The 16,852-nt window shown below is 51.2% G+C and overlaps 1 protein-coding gene across 1 annotated transcript in view; it reads left to right on the top strand.

Annotated features, from left to right (window-relative positions):
* Positions 1-16,852, top strand: part of PAPPA (pappalysin 1) — a 212,916-nt gene that overhangs the window by 144,208 nt on the left and 51,856 nt on the right. Inside the window, 3 exon segments of the mRNA XM_087822859.1 lie at positions 6,739-6,852; positions 7,784-7,919; positions 10,133-10,346. Of these exon segments, the coding sequence (XP_087678985.1) occupies positions 6,739-6,852; positions 7,784-7,919; positions 10,133-10,346 (464 nt within the window).

The following is a 16,852-nucleotide window of genomic DNA, read 5'->3' as shown; positions in this document are numbered from 1 at the left end:
ACCACATGTATCACCTTGGAAAAGACACCAGTTCAACACAGGCAGCGTTCAGTGAGCCCCGCCCAGTGACAGCAGTGAAAAGGAGAGAGAAATGGGGCACAGGCAATGGCCTCGAAGCTCACGCATGGAGACGGGTGGACATACGAGAACCACGATGCACGTGCATTTCACAGAGGGTCTGACCAAGAGTTACCAGCAAGTCCAGCCACGGGAAGGAAGGGAATGGACTTGGAGTCTCACCCTTGGCTTTGACTCCTAAGCCATGGGGGAGCGACTGATGCCTTCCAAACCTCAGAGTGATTGTCTGCAACGTGGGGACAAAAATGTTTACTCCCGGGGTTGTTATGAGGGCCAGACGAGATGATACAGGGGGAGCACCCTTCCTAGTAGGCCGTCTTTAAGAGTGGGTGTCCTTTCCCTCCCCCACAGGAGCACTGAGGAGGGAGCAACACATTCTGTAGGGAACAGCCAAGCTGGCTTGACAGAGGTGGCTTTATTTTACCTGGGCCACTTCGTGTCCCTGTCTCCGAGGCCCTTTCCAGCCAGGATCTGGCGGCTGCCTCCCAGCAGGCATTCCCTCCTGCAGTCGTCATATACAGAACTCTGCCCCTCCTGCAACCTTGCAATTCTTGGGAAAATAACTTGGCATTGGACCTGCAAGCCTGAGGTTAAAATGTGGCCTGAATAGAAATGTTGGGAAACACTGCCTGGTGTGCGTGTGCGTGTGTGTGTGCATGTGCATGTGCGTGTGTGCTGGTGCGTGTGCCTGCCCACTGCGTTAACGTGTATTGTTATTGTCAGCAAGAACCCCGCACTCGCCCCTCCCTATCCCTTTTCCTCTTTTTTTCCTATGAGGCCCACTCCCAAGTCCCTTTGGGTTGAAAGAGGAAATTGGAGAGGATGGGCTCGAGGTTTGACAAGCACTTCCTCCCTCCCGTGATTGACAAAAGGGCATGTAAATCTGTAGAAGAGAAATTCAATAGAAACCTCATGGCATCTCCCCTGTGTGGGAAAATACCAGAACTCCTGCTCGCCTGTTCTCCCTCATCCCCGCCTTTGTGTACATCGTGTGTGGGTGGAAGATAAACTGGATTTAAAAAACCCTTTGAAAGCAAGACATCGTTAACTCCTCTAATTGAAAGCAGTCTTCGGCAAAGGAGGGGGTTTGGAGGCGGGCGCTGGGTGTAGTGGCTGGCAGTGCATGGAGTGGCCTAGAGTCCCCAACTCCCGGGGGCACAGAGGCCCCTGCTTCGGTCATCTTGGGCACCTCAGGCACTGTCAGACATCCTGACCCATCCAGAGGAACTTACAGCGCACATTCAAGGCTGTCTGTCCCCTCCCCACTGGGCTCTGCTCCCGTCTGTCCTTTGCGATGGCTGGAATCACATCTCTGAGGACCATCCCTGCTCAAATGCCTAGAGCTCCCAAAGCTCTGGGGCGGATCTCCCAGCTCTTTTGCAGCACACACAAAAAGAAAAGAAAACAGAAAACACATTGCTGGAATGGATGCGGCACACTTTTATGCTACCCCTCCAGGTGTCTCAGATGGAAAAGGTGGCTGTGAAATTAGCCCCCACCTCAGAGCGTCAGAGACATGGGCCCCACGGGTCGGCCCAGAGGCCAGCAGGAGGATTACCCTTCATCCCAGAGTCGGCACTTTCTTGGCAGCAGGCACTAGGGAGAGACTGGAAATCAGAAGCTGGCCGAATGTCAGGACTGAAAAGCCCTTTGGGGCTTCATCTTACTCTCTCTACAGGTGGGGAGGATGGGTGTCAGGAGTAAGCGACTGAGTCAGTTCTGGGAGGTGGGTCCCTTGGCTGGCCACCCAGGGCTCTTGAGACCACATCGCCCTGCCCAGGGCACACCTACAAGGGCCTGCTTTGGTCTGTTGAAGCAACTTCTACTCAGGAGTGCAGGAGAAGGCAACGAGGAGAAATCCCAAGCGCAGCCCGAGAGGACAGGCGGGCCCTTTCAAGCTAGCATCTTCGGGTAAGAAAGTGGGCTGAGTTGGCACCTGGATTTGAATCCTGGTTCTACTAATCAGTTCTATGACCTTAAGCAGATTACCAGGCCTCAATGTCCTGATCTATAGAATGGGTATCATAACAGCACCTAGCCCACAGAGTTGTCGTGAGGATTGCATGACCAAGGGGTATAGCGTCCTTACAGCAGTGCCCAGCGTAGGACAGGCACCCAGTACAGGCTGCTGCTGCTCTGCTGTTGTTACTGTCGTTCACGGGGCAACCGTGGCGTCCTGTGTGCTGGGCAATCTGCTAAGATTTATTGGAAGATAAATAAAACGTGATTCTCACCTTGGAAGTCTTCAGAGTTGAAAGGGCTAAGACTGGGCTCTAAACAACCATAATCCAACTTGACAGGTGCTGTAACTGATGTCTATATAAAGAACTAGGTGGACACATAAGAGAGAGCAATTAATTCTGCCCGGGGGTGAGCCAAAGCTTTCAGGGGAAGAGTGATATTTGAGACTGGCTTTGAAGTGTGTGCACTATTTCACAGAATGGCCAGTCCAGTGCGGTGGAGGGGAGTTGGGGGGTTGCAGGGAGAAGCCTGGGCGCAAGCATCACTGTGGCAGAGTCCGCGGCATGTGGGAGAAAGAGGTATCCGGTGAGAAGGGAGCACCGCTGGGGACACATGTGGACACCTGCCTGCTGCTCGTGGGGGAGCACAGCTGGCAGCAGAGAAGGCAGGGAGGTGCTGAAACAGCTGTGTCCAGGACACTGCCCATCCTGTGGCCCACAGGAAGCCATGGAGGGAGCCCTGAGTAGCATGGTGATATGATTGGTTTTTCACTTTGGAAAGTTGATTGTTCTGTGTGGAACGGCTGGTGGCCAGCAGAGTGGTAAATCGGTGCTTGCTCTCTTCTCCGTCAGAGGGAGCGGGGGTTTTCACCAAGACAACGACAGAGGTGGTACCTGGTGACTGAGTACATAGAACATGAAATCACAGGCATCAGGTTGCATGCACAACTTGATGGAAAGAGTTGCTTAAAGCTTCTGTGCCTAATTTCCTCATCGGAAAAGTGGGATGATGGTTCCAACCTCACAGAGTGATTGTGAGGATGAACTGATACTGTGACCTTGAGACCCCTGGTGGATGTATTTACTGGGGGTGTCCTATAGCAGCCGGGGCACTTAGAGATTATTTAATACAAGCACTACATTTCACAGATGGGAAAATCGATGTCCAGCTAACCAGTGGCACAGCCAGAAGTGACCCCTGTCTCCTGGTTCCCATGGGTGGTAACTGAAGTAAGCAGGTATCTCTGCAGATGATGGAGGGTCTAAGGGATTCTGCTAAAGACAAGAGACCCCCCTCACAGCCAAGGGGGGAAAGTGGTTGCTTGCCCCTGGGTTCCTACAGGTGCTAAGATGGTGATAAGAGGCACTGACCTGCTCAGCCTCCATCAGAGACCTAGGTCTGGGTTTCTTGGAGAAGAGAGAGGCATGGGGACTGGAATTCTTGTCCGCTATTTGTGCCATGAATTCTTGGAGGAAGAGGGAGAACTCTCACTGGAGATGGTTCTACCCAACAAAGGTAGAATTGTGAGGGTGTGGAACATAGGTGAGTAAAGGGCATCAAATTTTGCATTTTCATAACATTTTTGCTGCTTACTTCCTGTGCTAAACACCTACCTCCCTTGGCCACTGAAAAAGGAATAATCTCAGTAGTGAACCTGTATTCAAGTTCCCAGGAAGAACAGGGGAAAGTGCAGCCAGATACTTTTTTTGGGAAAGTGCAAAAAAGCAGGTGGATGAAAACAGAGCATCCCCATAGAATTAGTTACCTTGGGATCACACTTGCATCCTTAGTGACCAGCCTTATGGCTGTGGGCAAGGCACCCTCAGTAAGGGGCTGCTGCAAGAGCAGATTCATGCCAGGTCCTATCAAAGCAGGAGGCTTGGGAGTGTTTGCCCCCCTGCAGCCTCCCCCCAGCTCCCCAGGAACAGAGATGGTTGTAAGATCAGCAAGGGCTTTGGGCAAAGGTTCAGCTGGATTTGTTGGTTCCTCTCTGACCTGCTTTGACTGTCCCTGGTCAGGATCCCAGCCAGCTTGAAACAAACACAAAACTAAATAGGAAAACAGAATAAAATTACAGCAGCATGCTCTTCTAAAGCCCTGTCTAGTGCTGATAGGGCTGATGAGATAAGAGGAAATTGTGTGGAAGCAGGAAGAAGGCTCCGTGCGTGTGGGAGATTCTCTGACCGTGAATGCTTTAGATGGGGAATAAGCACCCCCCAACAGGCACACCCTGCGGCCCTCCAGAGATGTGCTCCGCCGCGCTCTGCTGGGGACAGGCGGCTAAGAACACAAGGGGAAGGAATTCCAGAATGAAACACGTGAATTGCTGGCCCGGATTCCGAATGCCATAGATAGTTTATGCAAAGTCTCGCACTGTTGTAAAACGTAACACAATCCACTGGCAGAGCTGCCTAAGCTGGGTCCCAGTTGTTTTTGAGAAAAATAAATAAACTTGAAAACATCTTCCAGCCCATTAATGGGGCTATGTTTTTCCCGTAGTCCCCTGGGTGTTAGGCTTCTAGAGACCTGAATACCTGAAGCCATCACCTGATCCCTGGCCAATGAGATGGTTGATCCTTGGGACCTTTACTGTCCTTAAGAAGTTACCTGTAACATTCAGGAAGCCACAGTGCATTTCCAGGATCCACGGATGGAGAGGGAGGGTGGGAAACTTTGGCGATGAACACAGTTCAATACTTTTCAGTGTTTTTAAAGCAGCCAGGCTTTTTTCTTAAATGAAAATTGCAAGGCCTCTCGATATCTAAAATGGATGATACTCAGATGATGCCCTGGTTGAAATGGTGGAGCAGAAGCTACACAGGTTTTCCCCTCAACCTGACCCCCAGGCTGACACCTCCAAGGGACCCTAGGAATTCACAGGTGATACCTTGAGAACCCAGGACGTGATCCAATATTCAAAGGTGAAAGATAAACCCAGGGCCCAAAGGGGTCAGGTAACTAGTCTACGATTACACATCAGATGTTGGGGAGCTTGGACCAGAACCAGGTTTCCCTCATCCAGAGCCAGCTCACCACTGCAGAGCTCGTGGGTGACAATGTGTGATTCTCCAAAGTTGGTTAAGCAACTTACTTCCTTTATTTGAGGCCTCAAGAATGGACCGAGTAATGTTAAGGGAAACTGGATGAAGGGCATAGGGAACTCCCAGTAGTACCTTGGCAGCTTTTCCATAAATAAAAATTACTCCGAAAGGAAAAGGTTATTTTTATTAAAAAACCAAACGAACAAACATTGATGCTTGCGATTGTAGATTACAATGCGGCCAAGTATTATCTTGAGTTTGATTTAGTGATTTTAATGTATAACCCTTCCACTCCATTTTTACTTCTGTGCTCATTTGTATGAATCCCTGGGTGTAGTCTTGCTTTGTGTGATTTGTATAAATGGCATCAAAATGTACTTACCCACTTAGGTCTTGCACGTGGGTCTCATCCAGTCCTCTCAATATTCTTTTGCTCATAGAATCCCACCAAGTGACTCTGTCGTATTTTACGCATCTTCCCTAACTGATGAGCGTGTAGACTGTTTCCAGTCTTTTGCTATTGTAGATATTGATGGAGTGGATATTCTTGACCCTTGAGGATCTCGATCCTCTGCAGGCCAGCCTTACTGCTTGGATCAGCAGACTGAGACCTGCCGATGTGGAATGATGGGCCCAGATTCCCAGGGCGGTTTTGAGAGAGGAGCCACTTCAGAGGAAAAGCACTGATTTGGGATGAACTTCTGCAAACGTTCTGGCCAATCACGAGGACGACTCAGCTCTTAAATCATAGCCCTTTCCTGCTCTACAGTTTACAGTTGTGTACACCTTTGCGATTACTTGATGGACATCTGCGCATATTGTCACTCTGAGCTCCTCACCATCTGTTTTATCCACTGTCTTGTCTTCACAGTGCTTGGCAAAGAGCAGTTACTCAATAAGTATTATTTGAATGGATGAACCGGTGAATGAAATGACATTTGGATACAGGCAAAACCCTTACGTCTGAAGGATTCCACTTGTTTATACGTGCGCTGTGTTTCTTTGAACGCCACTTCGTATGTCTGTCATTGAGAACGAGTGCGTGTGTATGTGTTTGTATTTGTGTGTATAGATGTTTGCATATATTACGTGAAGTGGTGGATCTGATTTTCTTTGGGGTAAGCAAATGCTCATACTAAGGTAATCTTGCTCTGTTGTGAATATGGCTCTGAGCACAGTTTACAGATTGATTCTAAAGTGCTCTGGTTGGTGTGCAGGAGCCTCTGGTGTCCAACCCTTCAGCCTGCCTTTTCTGCCACTTTCCCCCAGACTCGAACAATACCAGGCAGCTTATCACAACATGACCCTTCTGGGTTTCTGCTTTCCTCTGAGCCTCTGCTTCTGTTCCCTCTACCTACAAGGCCCTTCCCCTTATCTCTGCCCTCTTCTTCCAGACCCAACGCAGATGTCAGCTCCTGTAGGACTTGTCCCCATAAGAACTACTGTCAGCTCTCCCACCAGAACACGTTGTCTGTTCGTCCTTGACCGCACCGAGGGCTTGCCTCCCAGGGGAGAACACGGACTCCTGGAACAGACTCTTATCTCTTCACCCCCGGCTCTTCCTGCGGGGCCAAGAACAAATCTCGGTTTATCGATTTGAATTTAATTCCACCTCTGCAACCCTCCACAACGCTTGTTTTTCTTTATCTTTCCCCAGGCGTGCCGAACCAAGGTGATCGACCTCAGTGAAGGCATTTCCCAGCACGCCTGGTACCCGTGCACCATCAGCTACCCCTACTCCCAGCTGACGCAGACCACCTTCTGGCTCCGGGTAAGCCGAAGCTCTGAGGGCCTAGAATCCCCAGTGGCCCCCAGGAAGCAGTGCCTCCCAGGACCCTTTCTCAAGGTGGTTTCTCTACCCACTGAGGGTGCTCATTGGAAGGACAGGGGACAAAGCACTTAGCGATGGGATGCTTTCCAAAATGGGATTCCTTAATTGCTTGTGAAATACCACCCCCAAGTCATTCTTGTCTTGGCAGAGTTTGGATACCTTTGTCTGCCTGGATCTTCCTATGCATTGTTCAAGACCTTTTAAAATGATCTCTTCCATGAAGTGTTTAGTGATCCCCCCCAGAGAGAAGCGACTCTTCTCTCCCCTCTAGTCCTGCATGTGTTTGGTCACATGTCAGATGGCACTTGTCACATGGTATTACATAGTAGTCTATGAGCCCATCTTGCAGAGGACTGTGATCCTATTGCATTTTGATGTGCATGGCACTGACCTACATCGAACTCCATAGTCCGCAGAAATGCAAGGACCGTGTCTTACTTCATGTTGCCTAGTCCTGAGGTTGGTATGGAGAAGTGACAAATAATAACAGAACCATTTTTTACGGTATAAGTATGTGCCAGACACTTGACTCCCGTTATCTTACTGAGACTAACAGCCACCCTGCCATACAGATCTTCACTTAATCCACCACTTAGAGATGAGGGAACGTAGGCCCAGAGCGCCACAGCCACCACGGAGCATCCGCGGGGGCATCTCGGGAGGAGCAGAGCTGCAATAGGAGCAGAGTTTCTGATCTCAGAGCCTGTGCTCTTCACTGTGAGGTTTCCCTGCCTCCCTGTTCCCATGATGGAGCCATGATGAGTAATCCAGTCCCCGAGATAGAAGGTTCTCTTTCAGACTCCTACCCTGTGGCTGCTTCCCCACCAGGAGACAGGACATGAGTGACCCTCTTATGTCATATGCATTTCAGGCGTACTTTTCTCAGCCAATGGTTGCTGCAGCTGTCATTGTCCACCTGGTGACCGATGGCACCTATTACGGGGACCAAAAGCAGGAAACCATCAGTGTCCAGCTGCTTGATACCAAAGATCAGAGTCACGATCTCGGTGAGCAAGTCCCCTCGGGCCTGACTTGCTGTCGGGACCTGGTCCCACAATTGCCCACGTGTCGTCATGAGGGTCAGCTGAGATTGGGCTCTTCCTTCCCCTTTCCTCTATGTTCTCAATGTGGCATTCTGATGCCTTCAAGTCAGGATGTGTCTGTGTGTCGAGAGGAGCCTGAATCTGACAGGTACAGGGATGAGGGTCAGCGTGAAAGTCCTCCCTTCACTTCAGTGGCTTCCTTCTGCCAGTCACCTTTATCTAACCTCAGCATCCCATCCCACATGACCCTCCAAAGACCGTGGGGGGGGAGACTGAGCCAAGGCCGGTTCCCACTGTACATGTGGGACCCTGGGTCACAGGGCAGTAGCTCTTGACCCTATAGCCAGAGGTGCTGTGAAAGCTCCCAGAGTGCCCACTGTGTGTCCAGCATGAGCTCCGGACTTTTCCACGAGAGTAAGAACCAACAAAGGTCCGATTCAGGTGAGGAGCCAGATGCCCCAGAACAAGGGCTAGAGTTCACTTGTACCCCGGTCCCACCTCTGCATACCCTCATGAGCCATGGGACACGGGAAAGAGCCCCAGCTCCAGAGCTGATAGGCAAGGTTTGAATCCCTGCCCCGCCACTCACGCACCTGGAAAATGTGAGCAACTTTCTCCATCTCTGTGCCTCATTAGGAGTTCTGCCTTCCCTCCCATGCGCTTCGGGACAATGGTGCCATTTTATAGTCTGAGTGACACATTAAATGAGATACGCCTTGAGATGGCGATGACCGGTGCCTAGCACAGGACCTGGCACCAGGAAGTGCTGTCACCTGCTTCCACGTTCCCGGTGAGGCCATTCCAGGTGCTCGGAAGCCCAGGCCCGCCCCGCAGCCCAGGCCCCAAGGCCGTGCCCACGCCATTCCACAGGGAGCTCATTTCAAAGACCCCTAGGAAGCAGGCCGGCGACGGGTCATCCCAGGGTCAGGCAGAAGCCAGGGGAGCAGCGAGGGCTTTTTGGTTTTGTTTTCATGTTTACTTATTTAGTTAGTTTTCAAGGCAAGGGGGGACAGCCTAATAAGGAAGAGAGAGAAAACCCCTCTGGACTTATCTGGATTCCTGGTAAATTTCCCTAAGTGGGAAGCAAATATTTTCATAGCTGGCCCGGGAGATCTGACCACAGCCCGGCTCGGAGCAGAGGGTTTCAGCTGAGGGAGCGGGGAGCAGTCCGGTTCCCGGGGAGCTCTTTGGATCCTGCTAATTGATGCCTGAAACTTTCACATGTCCCTGTCCCTCTCCACTGGGCCCCTGTCCTCGGTCTTCAGAATCCTGATTTCCCCTGTAGACGCGGCCCAGCTCTAAGAGAGTGGACCGTTTAAGGGGGCTGCTGGGCAGGGGATTTCACGTCCCAGTCTGGCAGGCCTGCCCAACATGGTTCAGGTCATCCCATTTTCTAGATACAGAAACTGAGAGTTAAGGTTTGCTGGAGTCACATAATAGGGAAATGGCTAAAGCAAGAATCAGCCAAGTTCCACCAACACCAAAATGGGCTTTGTTTTACCCATTGCATCCTGCCTATCACTCCCTTCCCTCTTCTTCTGGATGTGCCCTGTCTCCCTGCACCCTCCCTGCCCCTCTGCCTTTCTTCCTGAAGCCTGGAGACCTGCTCCCTACTGCATTCTACTTGGGCTTTATGTCACTGGCTATTCTGTGTCCCTCTGGAAGGCCACTTCCTGCTCAGGGTTCCGTCTCCTGTCCACAGAATGGTCACAGAGTCCCTTTCCTAATCACAGGGCTGCTCCCAAGTCCCTAGATTTAGAATGAGAATAGCTCCCCCACCCCTGAATGGCCTGTTGCTGTGAATTGTTTCTGGAAGGCAGCCTGAAAACTGGCAACTCGGACCATGAGGCCCTAGTGCAATGTGGGAGGGAGGAGAGGGCCGGCCAGTGATGCTTGGCTGAGGGGTGGCCCTTTGCGGGAGGAGAGGGGCCCTGGGCGATAGGTGAAGGGAAAGCTTAGGGGGCAGGGAGGCAAAGGGGTTGGGAAGATTTGGAACCAAGAGAAAAAGGCAGACAAAGAAACTTTCAATCAAACTCAAAATCCCCGCTGGCCACCCAATGGCGCTTTTGTGCAGTGACATGAAAGGGTCTGGGGGCTTCTGGAAGGGCCCGTTGGGGAGGGCGTGACTGGCCTTGAGTAATGAGCCTGGCCCCCTGGCCCTCTGTCTCCCCTGACAGGCCTCCATGTCCTGAGCTGCAGGAACAATCCCCTGATTATCCCTGTGGTCCATGACCTCAGCCAGCCCTTCTACCACAGCCAGGCGGTCCGTGTGAGCTTCAGTTCACCCCTGGTCGCCATCTCGGGGGTGGCCCTCCGCTCCTTCGACAGCTTTGACCCCGTCACCCTGAGCAGCTGCCAGAGAGGGGAGACCTACAGCTCTGCGGAGCAGAGGTAAGGCACCCTGGGTCTGCCCACCCTGGGCCATTCTCTCACCAAGTGGCGGTGGAGGAATTCTGGGACTGGGGTGGGATAGCCATGTGTGTTGCTGTGAAAATCTCGGCTGTGTGTCTCTCTTCCCCAATTTCTGGGCTCTGGTCGGTGCTGCCTTTGGACCTGCATTTGAGAGAGGAAGGTTCAGCAGGGCTGGGGAGTGGAAAGGGAACCTCTTTCACCTGGTTGCAGTCCCACAGCTGACAGTGGCTTGCAGGGTGACCCTGGGAACATCACTTTCTCTCTCTGGGCTTCAGCATCCTCATTTGAACACAGGGTAGGTGGATTAGCTCGCTTTCAGCTCTGAAGTACTAGAATATCCTGCGTCCTGAGGAGGCATAACCCTCTGAAATTTAGGGGGAGAGAGGAGGACTGTTACTTTTTTCATCCCAGCTCACTGCCTATTTCAGGGACTGGTAAAATCTCTGTTTCTCCAAGCCCAGCTCCTGAGACCCCACAGTGGGCTAGGAGCCTGTCTTTTAGCTACATAACATCACTTCCTTAGTGCCCTTGATCTGTCATCTGTTAATGAACCTGGCTTAGGGCTAAGAGGGGAAGGTGTTTCCTGGATGGAAGAGAAGCTTTGGTGAACCTCCTATTGGATCTGAATGTACCCCTTCCTGCCTGTGTGTCCGTGAATATGTTGCTTCACTTTTCTAAGTCGCAGTTTTCTGTTTTGAAACAAACTGGATGGTAATATCTACCCCATAGGGTGGTCTTGAGGTTGAATAGTACACTGTAGATAGAGGTGCTTCTGCAAACTGCCAGGCACCAGGCAAAGCTAATGCATGAACAAAGGACATTTATCTCCATATGACATTTGACATTTGACGGGGGTGCTTTTCAGCACAGAATTCTGCACTGAGTTCTCAGAGTTGGGGGCTGGAAGAAGCCTGGGAGATGATCTAGTACGTAAAAATGCCCAAACTTCTGTACCCTCTAGAATTCCAGGGCACCCAAAGGGGAAGAACTGGTCCAGCATCACCCAGCACTGCTCATGTTTATTTAATGAGATCCAGAAGGAGAGAGAGTTGGGGTCTCAGTGGGCTCCTCCAGAGTGAGGCCCTCTGAAGGGCAATGCAGCCCTGCTGTGTGTACCTGGGAGCAGGGAGCAGAAAGAGGGGTGGGAGGGCAACATCGGCCTTTCCCACGCCCCTGCTGCCCCAGAGGACACAAAAGGTGGTTGCAACACCCACATTGCTTTGCGCCCACTGTCTCTAGCCTCTGTTGTGCAAAGTCTGTTGCAATCCTTTGGAGGCCAAAGAGCTCCTTAAATATCACTCATTGTTATATTTCACCCTAAGAGGGCTTCTTCCTCCCTGGCTCTCCAGGCTATAAAAATAAGTTGATTCTCAGAACCCAGAGAAACATTGTGGATGGAAACTGCAAACCCATCGCCTTTGCCACAATGCTTTCTGTCCTTACCCAGGCACCCACAGCCTCCACAAGTAGACTGAGGCCGGCAAGGCTTCTTTGAATTCTTAAGTAACAGTTCCTGCACCCTGAGTAAACAGTAGGAAGTGCTCAACCTCAGAAACAAACCAATGGATCAGGGTTTATCAAATTCTTTGACTTGGGAAAGAACATTGAAATGGGAGAGAGTGTTCTCCTTCCTGTCTCTGGTTATATGCCTGTGAACCTGTCGCTCCTTCTCTCTGGGCCTCAGTTTCCCCATCTGTGGAATGATAATGGATGGGATCTTTCCAGTTTTAATGGTCTGTGATTCCCAAGAGCTAGGAGGGGTGAGAAGGAAGAGGAAGGGCCCGGCATTTATTATTTTATTATCTTATTTCATTATCATATCCGGCCTGGGGGGTATGGAAAGAGCGAAGGAGTTGGGGCTATCAAAACCCTGCTTTGTCAGTCCCTAAAAGCAACGCTCTGCCCCCCAGAGCCAGGCACATCTGTCCGGGAGAGGAGGACTTTTCACAGCTGCTCACCTGCGAGCATGCAGTGAGGGAGACAGTGGAGCGGTGGGGACGCAGCCCTGAGGGCCTCTGCTGGCCTGGCCCTGAGCTTGGACCCGGCTGGGACAGGGACAGGCTCCCAGGGCCCAGGACCCCCTCCTGAATGCCTGGGTGGGGTGGGAGGAGGAAGGCAGCTGCTCCTGGGGAGCTGAAGAGGCATTTACCCAAATAGGCAAGGCTGTGCAAATGTGCAAGTGCGTTCAGACCAACGAGGTGGAAAGAAAAGAGAAATGAGCAGCGACTGTAAAAAGCCATGGGGTGTTTTCCTTCCTTCTCAAAACACCAAGGTAAATAGCGTCGCTTTTTATAGACCTCAGCTTGTAGGAGAAACATCCCACTTTGCTCCCAGCTTTCCCCAGGTAGTGAAAGGGGCTGTTTCTCCCCTCCCCGCTCCCACCCCTTTCTCCCCCCTCCCCATCTGCTCTTTCTCCCTGTCTCTCCTTGCCTCCCCTCCCCTCTGTCTCCCTCCCCTCTCTCCTGTCTCACCCCTTCCCCCCTCATTTCCTTCCTCTTCTGAGAGCAGCGTAGTACCTACTGGGCTGCCTTGGAAGAAATGTCGCTGCTACATCAACTCAGGTGGCATGTTCTGACCTAGACTCGGGGGTCTCCATTCCCCTGCAGTGCTCAGAAAAAATTCAGGGGTCCAAGAAATCAGGATTGGGTGTCAAACGAGAGGTCCAGTTGTGGAATTCTGTCCAAACCCGAGCTCCACAGTCTCCTTTTAGGGGAAGAGGGAAAGATGGGGGGGGGATAGTGATGGTGGTGAGGGAGTTAAGAGGCTTTTTCAATAAGAAACACAATCTTGAATTGAGGCTCCAGTGAGTCTCACACACACACACACACACACACACACACACACACACACACACACACACACACACACACACACACACACACACACACACCCCCCACCCCTGTCTATCCTTATGGTTCTAAGCAGACATTGGGCCATTTATTATGAAATTCAGTAGACCATGTGTTTAGACAAATAACTTCCCCCCTCCCTCCCTCCCTTCCTCCCTCCCTTCCTCCCTCCCTCCCTCCTTCCTTCCCTTCTCCTGCCCCCTTTATTGTTTGCATTCTTTCTTCCTCTACCTCAAACTCTTACTTTCTCATGCCAGCCCATCCAGAGAGAGGCTGCCTGAGAGGGAAGTAACTTCTGGAAGGCCAGCTTTTAGAGAAAGGAATTCTTCCTGTGGCCCGATTAACTCCTTCCAGTCAGCGTAACTCTGCGGTTGGAAGGGGTGGTGGGTGCCCACTGGCCAGAGCCAGGAGTTCCTAGAGTCTTGCCCTGACCAGAGCCCATGCGTGGGATGGCCTCCTGCGCGAGTGTTTAGGGATTCATATATAAGATCCGGAGCCCGGAATGAAGCTGCCCACGGCCAGAGGCCGCAGGGCTCAGATCACTATCCGCACGCTCACCCAACTCCTCCAGCCCACCAAGGCACCGGAGCCTCTCAGAGCGTCTGCTGGGGGTCACTGGTCTGGGGGAGACACCTGCAGACAGAGGTGCAGTGCCTGACATGTATGTCCACTGTGCCGGAGACTCCGGGCTCTTCTCCAACTCGCATGAGCCCCTGTCAGAGCCCGGCCCTTCCGCATCCTTGTCAGTCCTCGGGATTATCAAGTCTCTTTTTTCCCAGGGGCTCTGCAGTGATGCATGTCCGTTGCTTTGTCCTCATGAAACCATGACTCCTGAGACCTGGGAGACTCTTAAGAGCTGCTGTGGTTCTGTTTCCTCATCTGAGGATGGGAAACCTAAGATCCAGGCAAGAGAAGTGAGTTAGCCAAGGTCACCCCTACAGTTAGGGGCAGAGCCGGCCTTTGAATCCAGTTTTCTGGATCCAGGGCCAAGATCTTCCCTCTTCATCGGAGGTTTGAGCACTGCTGTGCCACAGGCCAGACTAGGCCACTGGCCCTCTCCCACCAGGCAGCCTGGGACTGGAGTGAAAGGCTGCTTGGGCCAGGCACGTGCCCTCCCACCCGGTGCTCCCAGCTCACCTTGCCTTCACATTGTCTACAGACTCTCTCCTCTGCCCCACCACGTCACTGGCCTCCAGAATTCCAGGGCAGAGGAGCCTCTTAGGATCGCTTCTCGCAGTCACTTCGTTTCTGGGCAAAAAAAAAAAAAAACAAAAAACAAGCCTTATTCTGGTAGCTCTAGGGTCTCACTTCCCAAGCGCTCCCGCACTGCGGGTGCCAAGAGCATTTTCCCTCTGCTCCTTCCAGTGCTCGGCATGCTGGGTTTGTTTTTGTTGTTGTTGTTTTCTGTCCCAGTCTGAATAGCCTGGAATGATTTATAAACAACCTGCCAGTTATTATCTCCACTTGCCCCCAGCATAATTGCAGCTAAGTAGCAGGGCACAGAGCCAGGAGAGGAGCCCTCACCCGCCCTTTAACTTGTGGCTGTTCCTGTGCTGGTTTCAGTTTGACCCCAGTGTCCTCTCTTTTGCACATTTGGGGCCATTTCAGGTGGCAGTGGGGGCAGCAGTTTGGGGGCTTGGCTGTCAGATCACCTAAGGTTTTAGCCCTACCTGGAACTATAAGGAAATAAGTTAAAATATAGATAAGAAAAGAAAATCCAGAAGTATCTAATTATCTGCATCCCGGGGAGCAGGGAGGGAGTTCTCCACCTTTGTCCAGATGTCCAGAATCTCATCGGCAGCTTACCTGTGTCCCTTCCCCCATCCCTCTGATCAGCCCCATTCCTCCCTTCTGAGAAGTATCCCTTTTTCCTTTCAAATTATCTCTATTGACCGTCCATCACGAGTATTAAATTCTTCCCCCACTTTTTTATTTTTTTATTTTTATTTTTTATGAAGCCAGAGGCTTTTCTTTTGTTTTGTTTTCTTTGTTTTAATTTTTGTTTTTGTGTTTCAGAAATGACAGGGCTGTGTCAGGGAGGTATTTGGGAGGGGCAGTTGGGGTAATGTTTATCGTCTTTGGACAATGTGTTCACATAACCCTTTCCAACTAAGTGGAAAGTAAAGGAAGGGACTTGGGACAGACAGGCAGATCCACACAAATTCTGTCTACACAGAGGACCTTTGGACGAGCAACTTAAACTCTTCAGTCTCCTCTTCTTCAAGGTGGGGAGATAATGCCACCTCAAGGAGTCACTGTAAGGATGCAGACAAAATGCCGTGGATCAAACACAGAGGCCAGTGCCCAGCACATAACACCTCTCTTCCCCTTGCCTTCCTGTCTTCAAGCCTGCAAACCAGGTGCAGACAGATATGCTGAAAAAGTAGGGATGCCTCACTCCCCCAAAGTGTGTTCTGGAAGATGCTAGTCCTAAGAAATGTCCCATGAAGAAAGGTTATCAGAGTTTGGAGAAATGGACATACCTTAGCCTCTTCTGGAAATCCAAGTGTGCTTTAGAACATTCAGGGTTCTGAGAAGTCCTGCAGTGAAGAAAGCTGACTGGTCTCATTCATGCAATGCTACCTTTCTCATCTGACTGTGAAACCTTTGTGGTCGGGTAACTCAGGAATACTTTCCTTCTAGAGCAGAAAGAGCCAGAGTACAGAGACCACTTTCTCATGGAGCTGTAGTCTCCAAAGCATTTTTCACGCATTGATCTTTCTACTCTGCAAACACGCTGAGCTCCACCCTCTCTTGGACCTTTGCACATGTTCTTCCTTCTGCTTGGGATTCCCTCTGCCCCAAACCTTTGTATGGTTGATCCTTTCCTTTCATCCAGGTCTTAGTGCAGACGTTCTCTCTTCCTGGAGGCTGTCCTTGGCCCCTGTATACAAAGTGTCCTGCCCCCAGCCCCCCACAGTCACCCTCTATACTTTTACCTTGTTTTAGGGCCCTTACCACATGCATCACTGTCTAAAACAGGCTTATGTATTACTTTACTTTGGCATGTGTCCTTCCTCAAACACACAGGTGGCAGGAGTCTGACCTGTCCCCTCCATTGCTGTGTCCCCAGTGTTGAGAACAGTGTCTGGTACGCAGCAGGGCGCCCAGAAAAGGTCTGTTGAATAGATGAATGAGTGGCTGGCATGTCATCCTGCTGACAATCTTGAGAGAGAAATCATTTTATTACCTCCATTTTGCAGATGAGGAAACTGAGGCTCAGGGTGGTATGTAACTTTCCAAGGTCAAATAGCTAATAAAAATGGCAGAACTGGGGCGGGATCCCAGACTTGCCCAATTTCGAAGTCCTGTGCTCTTTCCATTCTAGAAAGTCAAGTTTTTCAGCTTGCCCTTTTCCTGCAAAGAAGAATATTAACATGCACAGAACTGAGGGCACTGCTCCTTCCTTAATGGCCCCACAGCCCAGAGAAGCCCAGATCTTGTCTCTCAGTGGGGCTCCTAGAGTCCCCTGGGTCATCCTCTGACATGAACCCAGGGACATCCTGGGAGTGCAGAGAGAGAGTAGCTAATCTGTAAGGTGTAGTTAGAAGACCAGCTGGGAAGCTGGTAGCTCCCAGAGTGAATCCAGATGAATTGGAACCACGTGGCCCTTTCCCCAGCCCGTACACAACATGA

This window comes from Miniopterus natalensis, chromosome 12 (genome assembly GCF_054644295.1).
Source record: "Miniopterus natalensis isolate mMinNat1 chromosome 12, mMinNat1.hap1, whole genome shotgun sequence".
In the NCBI taxonomy this organism is placed as follows: Eukaryota; Metazoa; Chordata; class Mammalia; order Chiroptera; family Miniopteridae; genus Miniopterus; species Miniopterus natalensis.
This window is presented reverse-complemented; position numbering and strand designations above follow the sequence as displayed.